We start from the raw sequence: 13453 nt of genomic DNA, 5'->3' as shown, positions 1-13453 counted from the left end.
TGCAAAGTGAAAGGGTACAGCATGAGAGATTAGATCATACATTCTGAGAATAAGAGAGGACGCCAACAAGATCATAAACAAAAACTGAAATCGAAGATTTCCATCTCAGTTGTGCTGAGATCTAATTCTGTATCTCAGTCCTTCACTAGTCTCTAAGGCTGTCTTGATGTCTCTCTCTCTCTCTCTCTCTCACTAGTCTAACAAGGAAACATTTAAAACTGAAAGGGTGCAAGTTTGAAACTTAACCGAAGATACTACAGCTATAAATAAAGCATATCAAATGTCTCCGTCACAGAGATCCGATAACCACCCCTCGCTGTCTTTGATTTTCATTCATCCACTCCAAGCTCCAGATATTACCTAGAGATACTGCCATACTGAAATCCTCCAAGGTGTATAACCTCTCTGGCACAACCATAAAAACACTACCACTATGGCACAACTTGGAGAAGATAAGACTAAAAACCCATCATAAGCTTAATTTGATTATATCTATTCTAACTTGAACACTAGAAGATTCATATGCTCCATGAACCTTGATGTATCTGCCTTATGCATAAACAAAGGCTACTGAACAAAGATTCATAGTGTTAAAGTCCCTAAGCTAGTTGTATATTCATCATCTCTAAATCGGCTATTAACCTCTGTTGTGAACTAAACCCCTTCTGTAGAACCTTAAGCCAGTTGCAAGTGAACATCTCTAAGTCGCAAAACAAATCAGAACATAATTTTTGCAGATGCTCGGGATTCACCTGGATCAAGGGAATTTGAATTTTCCTTCTTAGTGGCGGAGTTCTACTGTGCTCTCATAGTCTCATGCAATCTAAGAATATAGCCTTCTACCGAGAGCGAGATGAGAGAAAGCATGATGGATCGTGCAAAAGACATTGCCTAATCCCAGATCGTTTAAAACTCATATTACACATGAAACCAACTAGATGCTTGTAAGTTGTAACTAAACTTTATTACAAGTGTGTGCTAACTAAATTATTCAAGCAAAGAAAGAGGAAAATCACAATATCATTCGATATCCAGTTACTGAAATTGTAAAACAAGATAAACCCATGTAATTCCATAAATATATATGTGTCAGTTGTTTTTTGAGACAGTAACACCTCGCGAAAGAACCAACATGATGAACTAACAAAATTACATGAAAGGAATTATGAAAAACAGACCTGTAAACATTCTGCCATTATTACTCAGAAGAATCTTTTGCAGGAACGGAGTGATGGCTGACAGCAATAGGGGGGCGTATAGCTCGATGGGTTTCTTGTTTTTGCATGCGGGCCTTGTACATCTCTTCCGTTTCGATCACAACCAACCTCTTCACCTGTAATTGAAGAGAAGATCAGAAACTAGAGCAACATGTTTATCTACATAGAACCAAACCATAATTTTCGAAAGGTGCCAGCTCAATAGATAAACAATTTGAAGCTGTGGATATTTTAACCTGCTGAAGCATTCCTCTAACTGTAGGTGTGTTCCATCGCATCACAGTTCGGTTAGATTTGCCAAGGCGCAAGGCCTCAAGGGTGCGCCTGTGAGATTTCCTTGTCCCAGGAATTCCCCTCACCTGGGTTATATATATGTTTGAACTCCATGCAATTGGAACACAAGCTTTATAAGCCTTGAACGCATTCATTCTTCAGTCACTTGGATAACCAATAAAAAAATTAATCAATTATTTGGATGTAAGCGACACTACTATATCTCATGCAAATATATATGTAAAAGAACAGTTCATAATGACACGGACAATAAAACAAAAGGGAACGAAACAGAAGGGCGAGACAATAATCAATAAGAGCACCCAAACAAAAGAATTTTAAGGAAACTAAGTCAGTAGATTTTTTGATATTGAGAAAGATATTTCTGACAATGTCTTTCTAAAACAGGTTCCCTCAGTATTTTCTTCAATTCCAAGTATCACTGATCTTACCCTACATCGAGAAATCATACTACATAATAGCATAGCTCTAAAAGCTTCCACTTGAACCATAATGTGAGTTACACACAACACACCAAATAAATATATATATTCCTTACAAAAGCAACAGACACTTCGCATACTGCTGAAGCAGACACTTCACATCTTCAGATTCTCATCTCTTACTTTTTTATATTTTCTTTCTGATATGATCGTAACGACAACCTAGACATTACAATTAAGGGAGATGTTCTGTGTCTACAACCTAAATTTAAATTTCAAGGGATCACAACAAATACACAAACAGAGAAAAATTGAATTATAGTAAGTACAAACCCAAATGACCAACAAAGGAGAAATTGGGAAGACAGATTACACCATTAGGACAAAATCAACAATATCATTCTACTTTTCCTTTCTAGGGTTTTACCTAATAACTTCACTAAAATCCTTAAACCCCTAATTCACCATAAACCCTCAACCCCCATCTTAACAATCCATCATAAAATCCAAACCAAAAAAAAAAACAAAATCAATTCGTTCCAACTGAAAAAAAATCGACATTTCATCAAACAATTTGTATTCATGTTCAAAGTTTCTAACCACTGTATAACAGAAACAAAAAAAACAAACCCTAGACTAGATTAAGAAACAAAAACAGAAATTCAACGTGATAGATAGAGAGAGAGAAGAGCTTACAGATTTATCAATTTCTTTCAAATCTTTCAGGGTTCAGATTTCGGTCCAGGACAGGAGTATGAAAATGAAGAGAACCCTACTGTTTGTTAGAGGGCTGTTTATAAATAAAAATGGGCCTTTATTGAAACGGAAGGGATGTTTAAGGCCCACAAGCAACAACAAGAAACCCACCGGCCGTACTTAGAGCAAGTCGTATGGTGGAATCCAACCTATCCCAAGTGTGGAAAAATCATGCAATGTCAAGTCTAATGGCTTTTAAGTTGGGATCTTCCACAAAAAATCCAAGCAAGGTTCCACCGTTTCGTGGAATCCATGGAAACGCCAATAAGAATAGCGTTAAACGCTACTCTTAATAGCGCTAAGAAAACGCTATTAAGAATAACGTTTTTTTTTATCCGTAGATTTAGGATGAGTTGTTGAAATCTAACGGATGAGAAAAAAGCGCTATTAAGCGTTTTTACTATTCCACCACTACACTTGCACTTCCATCCACGGTTCCAAATGTTGAGGTGGCGTGGAAAATGGAAGATGGAACTCTTCCACTATAAGACTTGCTCTTATTGGAACTGAGATAACAGCGGTGCAGGATAAGTCTATGATGCAGTGAAGGTTAAGCTTTTTCCCTCTTTGGTTAAGCTTTTTCGCTCTTTAGTTATTCACGTGTCCTTCAGGGCGATTTCTATGGCAATGTACAAAACAAATTTTTTGTTGACCCAGGTGGATGGTCAAATGTGATTGTGCACTATGGAAAAGAAGTGGGCGGTTGACTGTTAAGCATCAGGACAAAGTGTTGTCGCTGGCGTGCGTAGGTCAAACGCTGGCGTGTGAACCAAGACTGCCAACGACTATTTTTAAATGGTCATTGGAACGACTAATTTCTACCTCCATAAATATAGATCGAGTTTGATCTCACAAATTCACAACAATATTTCATCCGATCAGTCTTTTCTTAATTTCAATTGCTTTTGATTTTCAACCATGAATCCTGATTTTGGTTCTTCTGAGGAAGATATGGAGATGGATGAAATGTTGTATGAAAAAGAGGAAGAAATGTGCATGGAGTTTTTGTGTCAAATGGATGAAGATGCAATTCAAGATAGAAGGAGGCGAAATTTTATGTTCCAATTACAAACCAATATCATACCAAAACCTTTAGAGGCATATGAAGTTACGACTAGAAGAAGGACGTGGCGAGATCGACATTTTACCACGACAAGATGATGCACGATTATTTTAATCATGATTTTGTCTATTCCGATGAGGATTTTCAACGATGATTCCACATGGGCCGCAACTTGACGCAAAGGATTATTGTCGAGCTTTATCAGGTACAACCTTTATTTAACTATCAGTATGATGCACGACATGTACGATGCTTTAGTCCCGAACAAAAGGTCAATGCGTCCCTTCGCATAGTATGTTACGGGGTACCATCAGAAACTTAATTAAGAAAGGTAATTTAATTACATAGAGAAATCTCAAGAATCATGATATTCAGAAGTACAAGATTATGAAATTTACTGATGGTACTTATACTTTTCCTCCTCAATTTACTTATCCAATAAATCGAGCAAATAGATTCAAAAATTCTCTTTACACAGACTGGTTAGATGAAGATTCAACTATCATCATGTGGACTAATTAAACAATTTCAAAATTAGTCACTGCCTATTTATCCAAGTCTAGATCTTCTCATGAACTCTGGCGTAATTTTGAAGACATATTTTGAAGAGCTTCATCTACTCATTCCATTTAGTTGCACACAAAGCTCCTTTATCTTACTCAAGGTGACAAATCCATTTGTACTTTGATAAATGAAATTAAAATGTTGTCTGATCAATTGGATGTTGCTGGAGAGGAGATTTCAAATAAATAATTTGTAGTTACTATTTTCAAAGCTTTAAACTCTGATTATATGCCTTTTGTTGCTTCTATGAGGCATAGAGATCCTCTTGTTAATTACTTGTATTAAGTTGCACAACAACTTGTTAAATGAGGAAGCAATTGTGAGTTAGAATCCAAACCTTTTAAGGAGAAACTGATGCTAAAGCTTTTCTAGCTGGTATAAATAGAGGTTCTTAATTTCAATTGCTTTTGATTTTCAACCATGAATCCTGATTTTGGTTCTTCTGAGGAAGGTATGGAGATGGATGAAACTTTGTATGAAGAAGAGGAAGAAATGTGCATAGAGTTTTTGTGTCAAATGGATGAAGATGCAATTCAAGATAGAAGGAGGCGAAATTTTATGTTGCAATTACAAACCGAGATCATACCAAATCCTTTAGAGCCATATGAAGTTACGACTAGAAGATCAACGTGGCGAGATCGACATTTTTACACGACAAGATGATGCACAATTATTTTAATCATGATTGTGCCTATTCCGATGAGGATTTTCAGCGACGATTTCGCATGGGCCGCAACTTGACGCAAAGGATTATTGTCGAGATTTATCAGGTACAACGTTTATTTAATTATCAGTATGATGCACGACATGTACGGGGCTTCAGTCCCGAATAAAAAGTCAATGTGCCCCTTCGTATACTATGTTACGGGGCACCAGCGGATTCCACGGATAATTACATTTGTATTGTGAAAACAATCGCCTTTAGGTATCTCAAATTGTTTTGCGAAACAATAGTCGAGCATTTTGGTCCAATCTTTTTAAGAAAGCCTACTCAGGAATATGTTCAAAGAATAACTGCAGAAAACCCCGCGAGGGCCTTTCCAAGAATGTTAGGTAGTCTTGACTACATGCACTGGACGTGGCATGCATGTCCGGTTGAATGTGAAGGCCAATATAAGGGTCATTATCCAAAACCAACTGTAGTTTTGGAAGCTTCGACTACTTATAATTGTTCGTTTTGACATGCTTTTTTTGGACTCCCGGGTTCAAATAACGATCTCAACATTTTGTATAAGTCACCATTAAGATCTTAAGCATGGGATCGTGTCGCACTATAATTTCACCATCAACAGTTATCACTACACTCAGGATTATTATCTAGCAGACGGAATCTATCCAAAATGGTCAACTATGGCTCAAGCTTATAGTCAGATAGGTTTTGGACCGACGACTACGAGGGAAATGAAGTACTTTAACACCCAACAAATAAAATGCAGAAAGGATGTTGAACGCGCTTTTGGCATACTGAAAAGGAAGTTCGTCATCATACATGGGCCGACACGCTTTTATGATCTTCAATAAATGAACAAAATTATGCTGACTTGTTACATAACATGGTCATCGAAGAAACCATATGTGACCCAACCTGGACTAGTTTTCCAAATGAAGATTTGAGGTCGAATCTTATGGTGCAGCATGAGGGTCCAGCAAGAGAATATAGACTTGCCACTGACATAATCCAAAACCGGGGAATCTATGGACAACTAAAAGAGATCTATCTAAGAACCTTTGGGTTTTAAAAGGAGCAACAGACGATGTACGGGGACAATGCAGAGGCAGTTAGATGTTATTTTTCAATTTAGTGTTGTTTATTTTAATTAATGTGTTATTTAATTTATAGTTGTTTGTTTGTAACTAAACGATTGATAGGTGTCTAAAACACCTAATTTTATATCTAGTATTTATTGTTTTCTTTGTTATTTTTCTTGTAAATTATGTATCTTATGTTTGCTTTTGAGTTTATTAGGTGCAATGGAGTCATTGTGCACAAAAGAAGGAGAAAACGTCCATTTGGAGAAAAAGGTATAATGGTCATTTCACGGACGAACGACATTGGGAGATGAGCCAAAGATAAGGGACAACAACTGCAGCTTAGTCTAGAGAAGCAAGGGGCATACCTTGGTGGCCTATATATATTGAGTGGGTGTCTGGAGACATCTTAGGTTGACCTTATCTACCTCACCAGGGTGGCTATACCGACTAGCCTTTTTCTTATACCCACCGTGAAAGAGAGGAAATCGTTTTTCTCCTCTCCATTACACTCCACCTCAATTTCAGAGAGCTGAGACAAGTCATGGCGGCTGCTGGCTGAGGGAGATGCATAAACTTAGAGAAGAGTGAGATGAACTGAAGATAAAGGGGAGAAAGCAGATGGGTTTGTCAGTCTAGGGTTCAGATCGAGAGAAGAAATGAATTTGGGTTTTGAACAAAGATTCAGACAAGGAAGATATTGACCTGGTTCTTTGTAAAGAAGGAGATTTTAAGATGCACAACGAGAAGAATACAAGGAGGAAGAAACTAGGGTTCTGAATCTGGCATTGATTTGAGAAAGATGGGTATGATTCAGTTTTTAGAGTGGTTGTTTGATTTAGGGTTTGTTTGAGATTGAATCTGAGCGGCTCTGGTGGATATGTGAAATGAAATCGAGCTGGAGGTGTAGATCGTATTGGTTGCCATTTTTAGAGAGCTGACTTGTGGCAGTAAGTTGGGAAGAAATGGATCAAATACTGAGCTGTTAATGGAAGTGTATGTTGATGTTGTTGCAGCAAGGAATGCAGTTGAAGCTGGAAGTGGATCAAATACTGAGCAAGTCGGACTGACGACTTTAAACCAAGCGCTAAATGGGAGGCAACCCACTGGTTTTGTGTATCTATCTCTATCTTTTTATTTCTCAAGTCTTTTATCTTTATTTTCTTATTTTGGATATTTTCATATCAAAACTCCAACTTTTAGAGATTTTTGAACAATTTAGAATAAACACTAGTCTTTCTAAGTAGATGGAATTTTTTCTTGACGATGAGGTATATATTGACTGAGTTGGGATTAGATGTCAACTAAATAGCTTGTTTAATGTTTATCCTCTATTGCTCAGAAATAGCTATGAGTTGGAGTATCAGTTTTTATTATGCATTTTATTTTCTTATTGTGTATATATATCATGTTATGAATTTCTCATCTTGAACTTTACTTTGATTGACTAAATTTTACATAGAGGACAATGTAAAGTTTAAGTGTGGGGGAGTGTTCTCATATAGAGTTTTAGCCTTGTTAGTTTTCCCCTGTGTTTATAAGAAAAAAAGTAGAAAAATTAAAAATAAAAAGGAAAAAAAAAAGATGATAAACTCCCAGGTCTAGAAACTTGTGCCTTACACTAACGGAAACATCGTGGTTGTAGGAGTTGAGGAACCCATTAGTAGAGTTTCTTCATATGAAAACGAACAAAAATATAAGAATAAATAACATGTTAGTTGTCACCATATCTCGGAGTCGTCACAATATCACGTTCTATTTTTGTTTTTCCATATTTATCTATTGTTTCTCTAAGTGATTTGGTGGGGCACAAGCATCGAGTTGTTATCACTGCTATGATGAAATAGAATGATTGAGTTACTACCAAAAAAAAAAAGACCCGACCAATTTGACCAAATGGTGTACATATAACAAAGATGAAAAAAACTTGACACTTGGATAGCAATATGTGTGTGTTCTCCCTGTCTCCGTCTCCTAAACAAGCGTGGAATGCAGGATGTATGGGAATTACCATGTCATCTGCTGACAAGAATCATGCGCTTGGATCCAAAAGATCCAATCATGTTGTCGATTCAAAAAAAAAATTGAAAAAAGCAAAAAAAAATAAGAAAAAAATATATTATTATTGTGTTGAATAAAATCGATCACTGGTTCCCTTGTCTATGTCAGTGAATTGATTTAGAATTATGTTTGTCGACTGCTGGTTCCCTTGTATATGCCAGTCGTGTTGATATTAATATTCAGACCAGTATCTAAATACAATAGGATTTTTAGGTTTTTTTTGGCAGTGACCTTCAGACAGATATGGGAAACACCGTTCACCTTAGTCAACAGTCCACCACCATCTACTTTATATATCCATCTTCTTAATCTTTTCATGTGATTTGGTTGATTAGATTCCGAGTATTATGGTTGTGTTCAACTTTCCGAATGAAGCTATATCACTAATTTATGAATTGGATTTGAAAGTGGGTACTTCCTCTTATAATCATTGATAGTATTCCAATTAATAAAAATATTTAGTGTCAATCTTAAAGTTTCACAGGTGGCTGGAGTTTGGAAGTATAGGTTTTGTAGGTACACCTCTTGTAAACCTTTACGAGACTATAACTCGTCCACTAGGGACAACTAGGGGTTTAAAGGCTTGTTATACATTCTAAGTGTGACCGTAGCCTCGACGACACGGAGTTGTATGTATGTAATAAAATTATTTTAGTTTGATTTGCTCGAGGTCTAGCAAAGTCTAAGTGTGGCGAAATCTGATAGGTGTCTAAAACACCTAATTTTATATCTAGTATTTATGCTTTCTTTGCTATTTTTCTTGTAAATTATGTATCTTATGTTTTCTTTTGAGTTTATTAGGTGCAATGGAGTCATTGTGCACAAAAAAGTAGAAAACGTCCATTTGGAGCAAAAAGGTATAATGGTCATTTCACGGACGAACGACATTGGGAGATGAGCCAAAGATAAGGGACAACAATTGCAGCTTAGTCTAGAGAAGCAAGGTACAGACCTTGGTGGCCTATATCTAATGAGTGGGTGTCTAGAGACATCTTAGGTTGACCCTTATCTACCTCACCAAGGTGGCTATATCGACTAGCCTTTTTCTTACACCCACCGTGAAAGAGAGGAAATCGTTTGTCTCCTCTCCATTACACTCCATCTCAATTTCAGAGAGCTGAGACAAGTCATGGCGGCTGCTGGCTAAGGGAGATGCAGAAACTCAGAGAAGAGTGAGATGAACTGAAGATAAATGGGAGAAAGCAGATGGGTTTTTCAGTCTAGGGTTCAGATCGAGAGAAGAAATGAATTTGGGTTTTGAACAAAGATTCAGACAAGGAAGAAATTGACCTGGTTCTTGGTAAAAAAGGAGAGTTTAAGCTGCAGAACGAGAAGAATACAAGGAGGAAGAAACTAGGGTTCTGAATCTGGCATTGATTTGAGAAAGATGGGTATGATTCAGTTTTTTGAGTGGTTGTTTGATTTAGGGTTTGCTGGAGATTGAATCTGAGCGGCTCTGGTGGATCTGTGAAATGAAATTGAGCTGAAGGTGTAGATGGTATTGGTTGCCATTTTCGGAGAGCTGACTTGTGGCAGTAAGTTGAGAATAAATGGATCAACTACTGAGTTGTTAATGGAAGTGGATGTTGATGCTGTTGCATCAAGGAATGTAGTTGAAGCTGCAGAGATAGCGGAGGCATTGGTGGTGCAGTTCAAAAGCCGAGATGAGTGGTGACAAGTATTTGAATCCAGGGAAAAGGTTGAAATGATTTTGAGTTCAATCTGTGGTAATTATGGTGGTGTTGCTGCCATGGATGTCTACAAGAGTTCGAGCTGCATTAGGAGACACGAAACGACAGATTACAGCGCAATGAGCAATTGCAGGTCTGAGCTGCAGACAGATGGCCTTGTTTAATATTGAATGCCAAATGGTACAGGGAAGTGATACTTGTCTGTGCGCAAAAGAATGCAAATGGTCTTGAGGTGGTTTTGCTGTGTTGCAGTAAAGGAGAGTTTGTGTTGCTGCAATGTAAAGAATGGATTGAATTGGGTTTTGTAGCTGCAAGAAGTTAACTGGAGCTATAAGAAATGAATTGCAGGTGATGCGTGTTATGGAATGAATGTTGCAGTCAAGAGCTGAAATGCAGGTGGTATGGTGGTGTTAGTGGAAATGGCTAATACATGGATTGAAGGCAAAGAAATAATGCAGCTGAGTTAGGTGGTGATGCAATGGGTGTTTGTTTTGCATTTGTGGTTGTTGCAATCGATGGAAGGAGGTAGCAAAAATGGGTTTGATGCAGTGAACTGAAGATGATGCTGGATGGAGGCAGTGAAGGTGTTGCAGCTGTTGCCGTTGAGAATTTAATATTGCAAGTTGGAACTGGTGGTTAAAATGATACTGATTTGAAATGGGAGATGAGAAGCTGCAGCAGAGTGCACATCTGTAGGTGTTGTTGCTGCCAGGGATTTCATGGGTTAATGTTGGAGCTGAGAAGGTAGTTATTGCAAGAAGAAGTTACAGGAAACGATTTTGTCGCCGGGAATGAATGTATGACTGTTGTGCAATACAGGAAAAGAGAAGAACGGATTGTTGTGAAACTGTGGTACTAAGCTGGAATGGAGTAGCTTGTCAGTTTCACAAGACTGACAGGCTTAGCTATATTTATGGGCCTGTGGGTTAAATGAACTGTGGGCTTGGACTGAATTACAAGGAAACTTGCTGGCGGATGGACTTTGGAAATTGAAATTCCATTCCGAGAAGTAAAAAGCTATATAAGCTCTTATGGTTCTATTATATGGAATATCTTTTCTTCTATTTTCGTTCTAGGGTTTTAAACATGAAAGTTTTTATCTGTATTCTTGTTATGAACTCCATGAGCATGAGTACTTAATTTTCTTTTGATTATGGATTTGTTGGATTTCGCATAACATGGTACTTTGATTCAATATATTAGTTTTGTCTCATATTTATCGTTCATGATTCTCTGAAAATATAGTTGTATGATTGATGTATTGATGATTTGAGTATTTGTTTTGTCAAGCTGCAAATTCGTAGAACTCATATCCATATCTATAGCTATTTTAGGATTAATCATCGAGCGGTAATCCTTGAACACAAGTAGCATAAATATGATTGTAGGTTAAAGTGATACACTCTTGTAATCATATGTAGAGTTTGACCTTTGTCCGAATTGTCATGCGCAATGTATGACAATTTAATTGATTAGCCTATTTCTGAAAGTTAATGCTCCTAGGAATTGAACTTAATTAGCGCAAGGTGTTAGGTATTTCTTTAGGTAGAATTCACATACGCAGCTCTAATGTGTGTGTTGATGACTTAGGAAATTTACGGAGTATTCTTGCAATAAGGTATTCTAGGACTTTTGACGATAGCGAGATTAAATACGAATTTTATTCATATATTCAAAAAACTTGTTTACAATTGAAGTTGAAACCTTTACCCAATATTTCACATCCTTGATTTGCGTGTTGTTTTATTGTTTTGCTTTAATCTTATTTTAGTTTATAAAAATCTGAAAACCCCCCTTGTTACTTATAAGATACCGAAACAAATTGACAATCCAAGGCATCTCTCTGGGAACGATCATTTCTTGCCCTTGCTATATTATATATTTTGAGTAGTGAGAAAGTAAATTTATTTTTGACGCATACGACAGCGATTAAAGTTTGGCGCCGCTGCCGGGGAGGCAGCAGGTTGTTATTTGTTTTTGGTTTCTTATTTTTGTTTTAGTTTTTTTTCATATTGTTTTTTGGTTCTTAACCGAGTTTTGAGAATCTCGTTTCAGGTACCAATTTCTATGGACGGAGTATATTGGAGCATTCAATACAGCTTTCAACCTCAACAACATGACAACTATCACCCTTGCGGGGAGTACAATCAATACCAATCCTTTGGTTATGATCAATACTCCATGTACCCTTTTAGTTATTTTCATACATTCTAACCTTCTTACATACCACAAAGAGGGGATGATACTTGTGCTCCTATTAATATTTCTTCTTTTGGTAGATGAAATGCAACAATTTATGGTCAGCATGGAGTTAGTTTGTAGACAACCAAGCATGGAACCAGTTTCATCAACCGAATGTGCTCATAGTATATTTGCCCAATTTCTGATCGTAGTTATGATCATTCACCCATTCAAAGGGAAGATAATTTGCCCAACAATACTGAAGTAAGTGATTCTACTTTTGCCTTGTCGAACGAGTTTTACAACCAAATGTAACACTATATTCAGAATTTGTATGGATCACTCCAAGAGCTTCAAAGAGGTATTTTCGACGTAAGAAAGGGCATTGATGAATACAAAGATGAAATGGACAATTGTGTTGAAAAGGACCAACCTTTGGAGATATTTTATGACATTAGTGTAGTTGACTCAACTCTTGATCTTTATAATGATCAAGATCCTATTCAAAAGGTACATGAGTATGATGAAACTAGTGCTTTACAGAATTTCCTTGCCACAAGGTTTGAGTCTAATGAAGAGGAGTGTGTTGAGAATGAGACCGTTATGACCAATATTGTGAAAGACCCAATTGAGCTTGCACAAGATTGTAATGAAGATGTTGATGTCAAGACTTTGGTTAAGGGAGAATTGGATGAAGAATGGTTGCAAGAGTTGATAGAGGACCATGATATACAAGAGGTGAATAGTTCACTTGAATTTTTCAAGGATGAAGAGGATTCCGTGCTACAAGAGATTGTGCGAGGTTTGTCTAACCCTTTGCATATTGATTCTTCTCCTTTACCTCTTATTGGTTTGAATGTATGTGCTTCGAGAGTATTGCTGAATGACTTTATTTCGCGATATCCTCCATTAGAGATACGTGATTCTCTTACTATGCAGGTTTTGGAACAAGAAACCGTGGAAATTCCTGAATTCTATATTCTTTACCCACTTCCAAGTGTGGACAAGAATAAGTGTGGGGGAAACTTTTATCGGTTAATAGCTTCATTTCTGTTTTATATTACTAATATTTGTGTGAAGCTAGTGTTTGCGAACCAGGTGCTATGGGTGGATCCCCAACTTTTCCGATTATTAGTGTATGGAGAATTCGTCTTGCAAGTCGGACTACGACTTTAAACCAAGCGCTAAATGGGAGGCAAACCACTGGTTTTGTGTATCTATCTCTATCTTTTTATTTCTCAAGTCTTTTATCTTTATTTTCTTATTCTGGACATTTGCATATCAAAACTCCAACTTTTAGAGATTTTTGAACAATTTAGAATAAACACTAGTTTTTCTAAGTAGATGAAATTTTTTCTTGACGATGAGGTATATATTGGCTGAGTTGGGATTAGATGCCAACTAAATAACTTGTTTAATGTTTATCCTCTATTGTTCAGAAATAGCTATGAGTTG

The 13453-nt window shown here is 37.0% G+C and overlaps 1 protein-coding gene across 2 annotated transcripts; it reads right to left on the bottom strand.

Annotated features, from left to right (window-relative positions):
• Positions 1 to 1001: 1001 nt before the first annotated feature.
• Positions 1002 to 2709, bottom strand: LOC113337871. 2 transcript variants are annotated; one of them, XM_026583433.1, is made up of 3 exons: positions 2630 to 2709; positions 1454 to 1655; positions 1002 to 1333 (listed from the first exon to the last, which is right to left on the bottom strand). In XM_026583433.1, exons 2-3 carry the CDS (start codon positions 1643 to 1645, stop codon positions 1199 to 1201), a joined length of 327 nt encoding a protein of 108 aa, XP_026439218.1. In that variant the 5' UTR covers positions 1646 to 1655; positions 2630 to 2709; the 3' UTR covers positions 1002 to 1198. The 2 variants fall into 2 exon arrangements, with proteins under 2 accessions (XP_026439218.1, XP_026439223.1); XM_026583438.1 differs by having other exon boundaries at positions 1454 to 1646; positions 2630 to 2690.
• Positions 2710 to 13453: the final 10744 nt, after the last annotated feature.

This window comes from Papaver somniferum, chromosome 1, assembly GCF_003573695.1.
Source record: "Papaver somniferum cultivar HN1 chromosome 1, ASM357369v1, whole genome shotgun sequence".
Lineage (NCBI taxonomy): Eukaryota > Viridiplantae > Streptophyta > Magnoliopsida > Ranunculales > Papaveraceae > Papaver > Papaver somniferum.
Note: the sequence above shows the minus strand (reverse complement) of the source record. Positions and strands in the feature narration are given on the sequence as shown.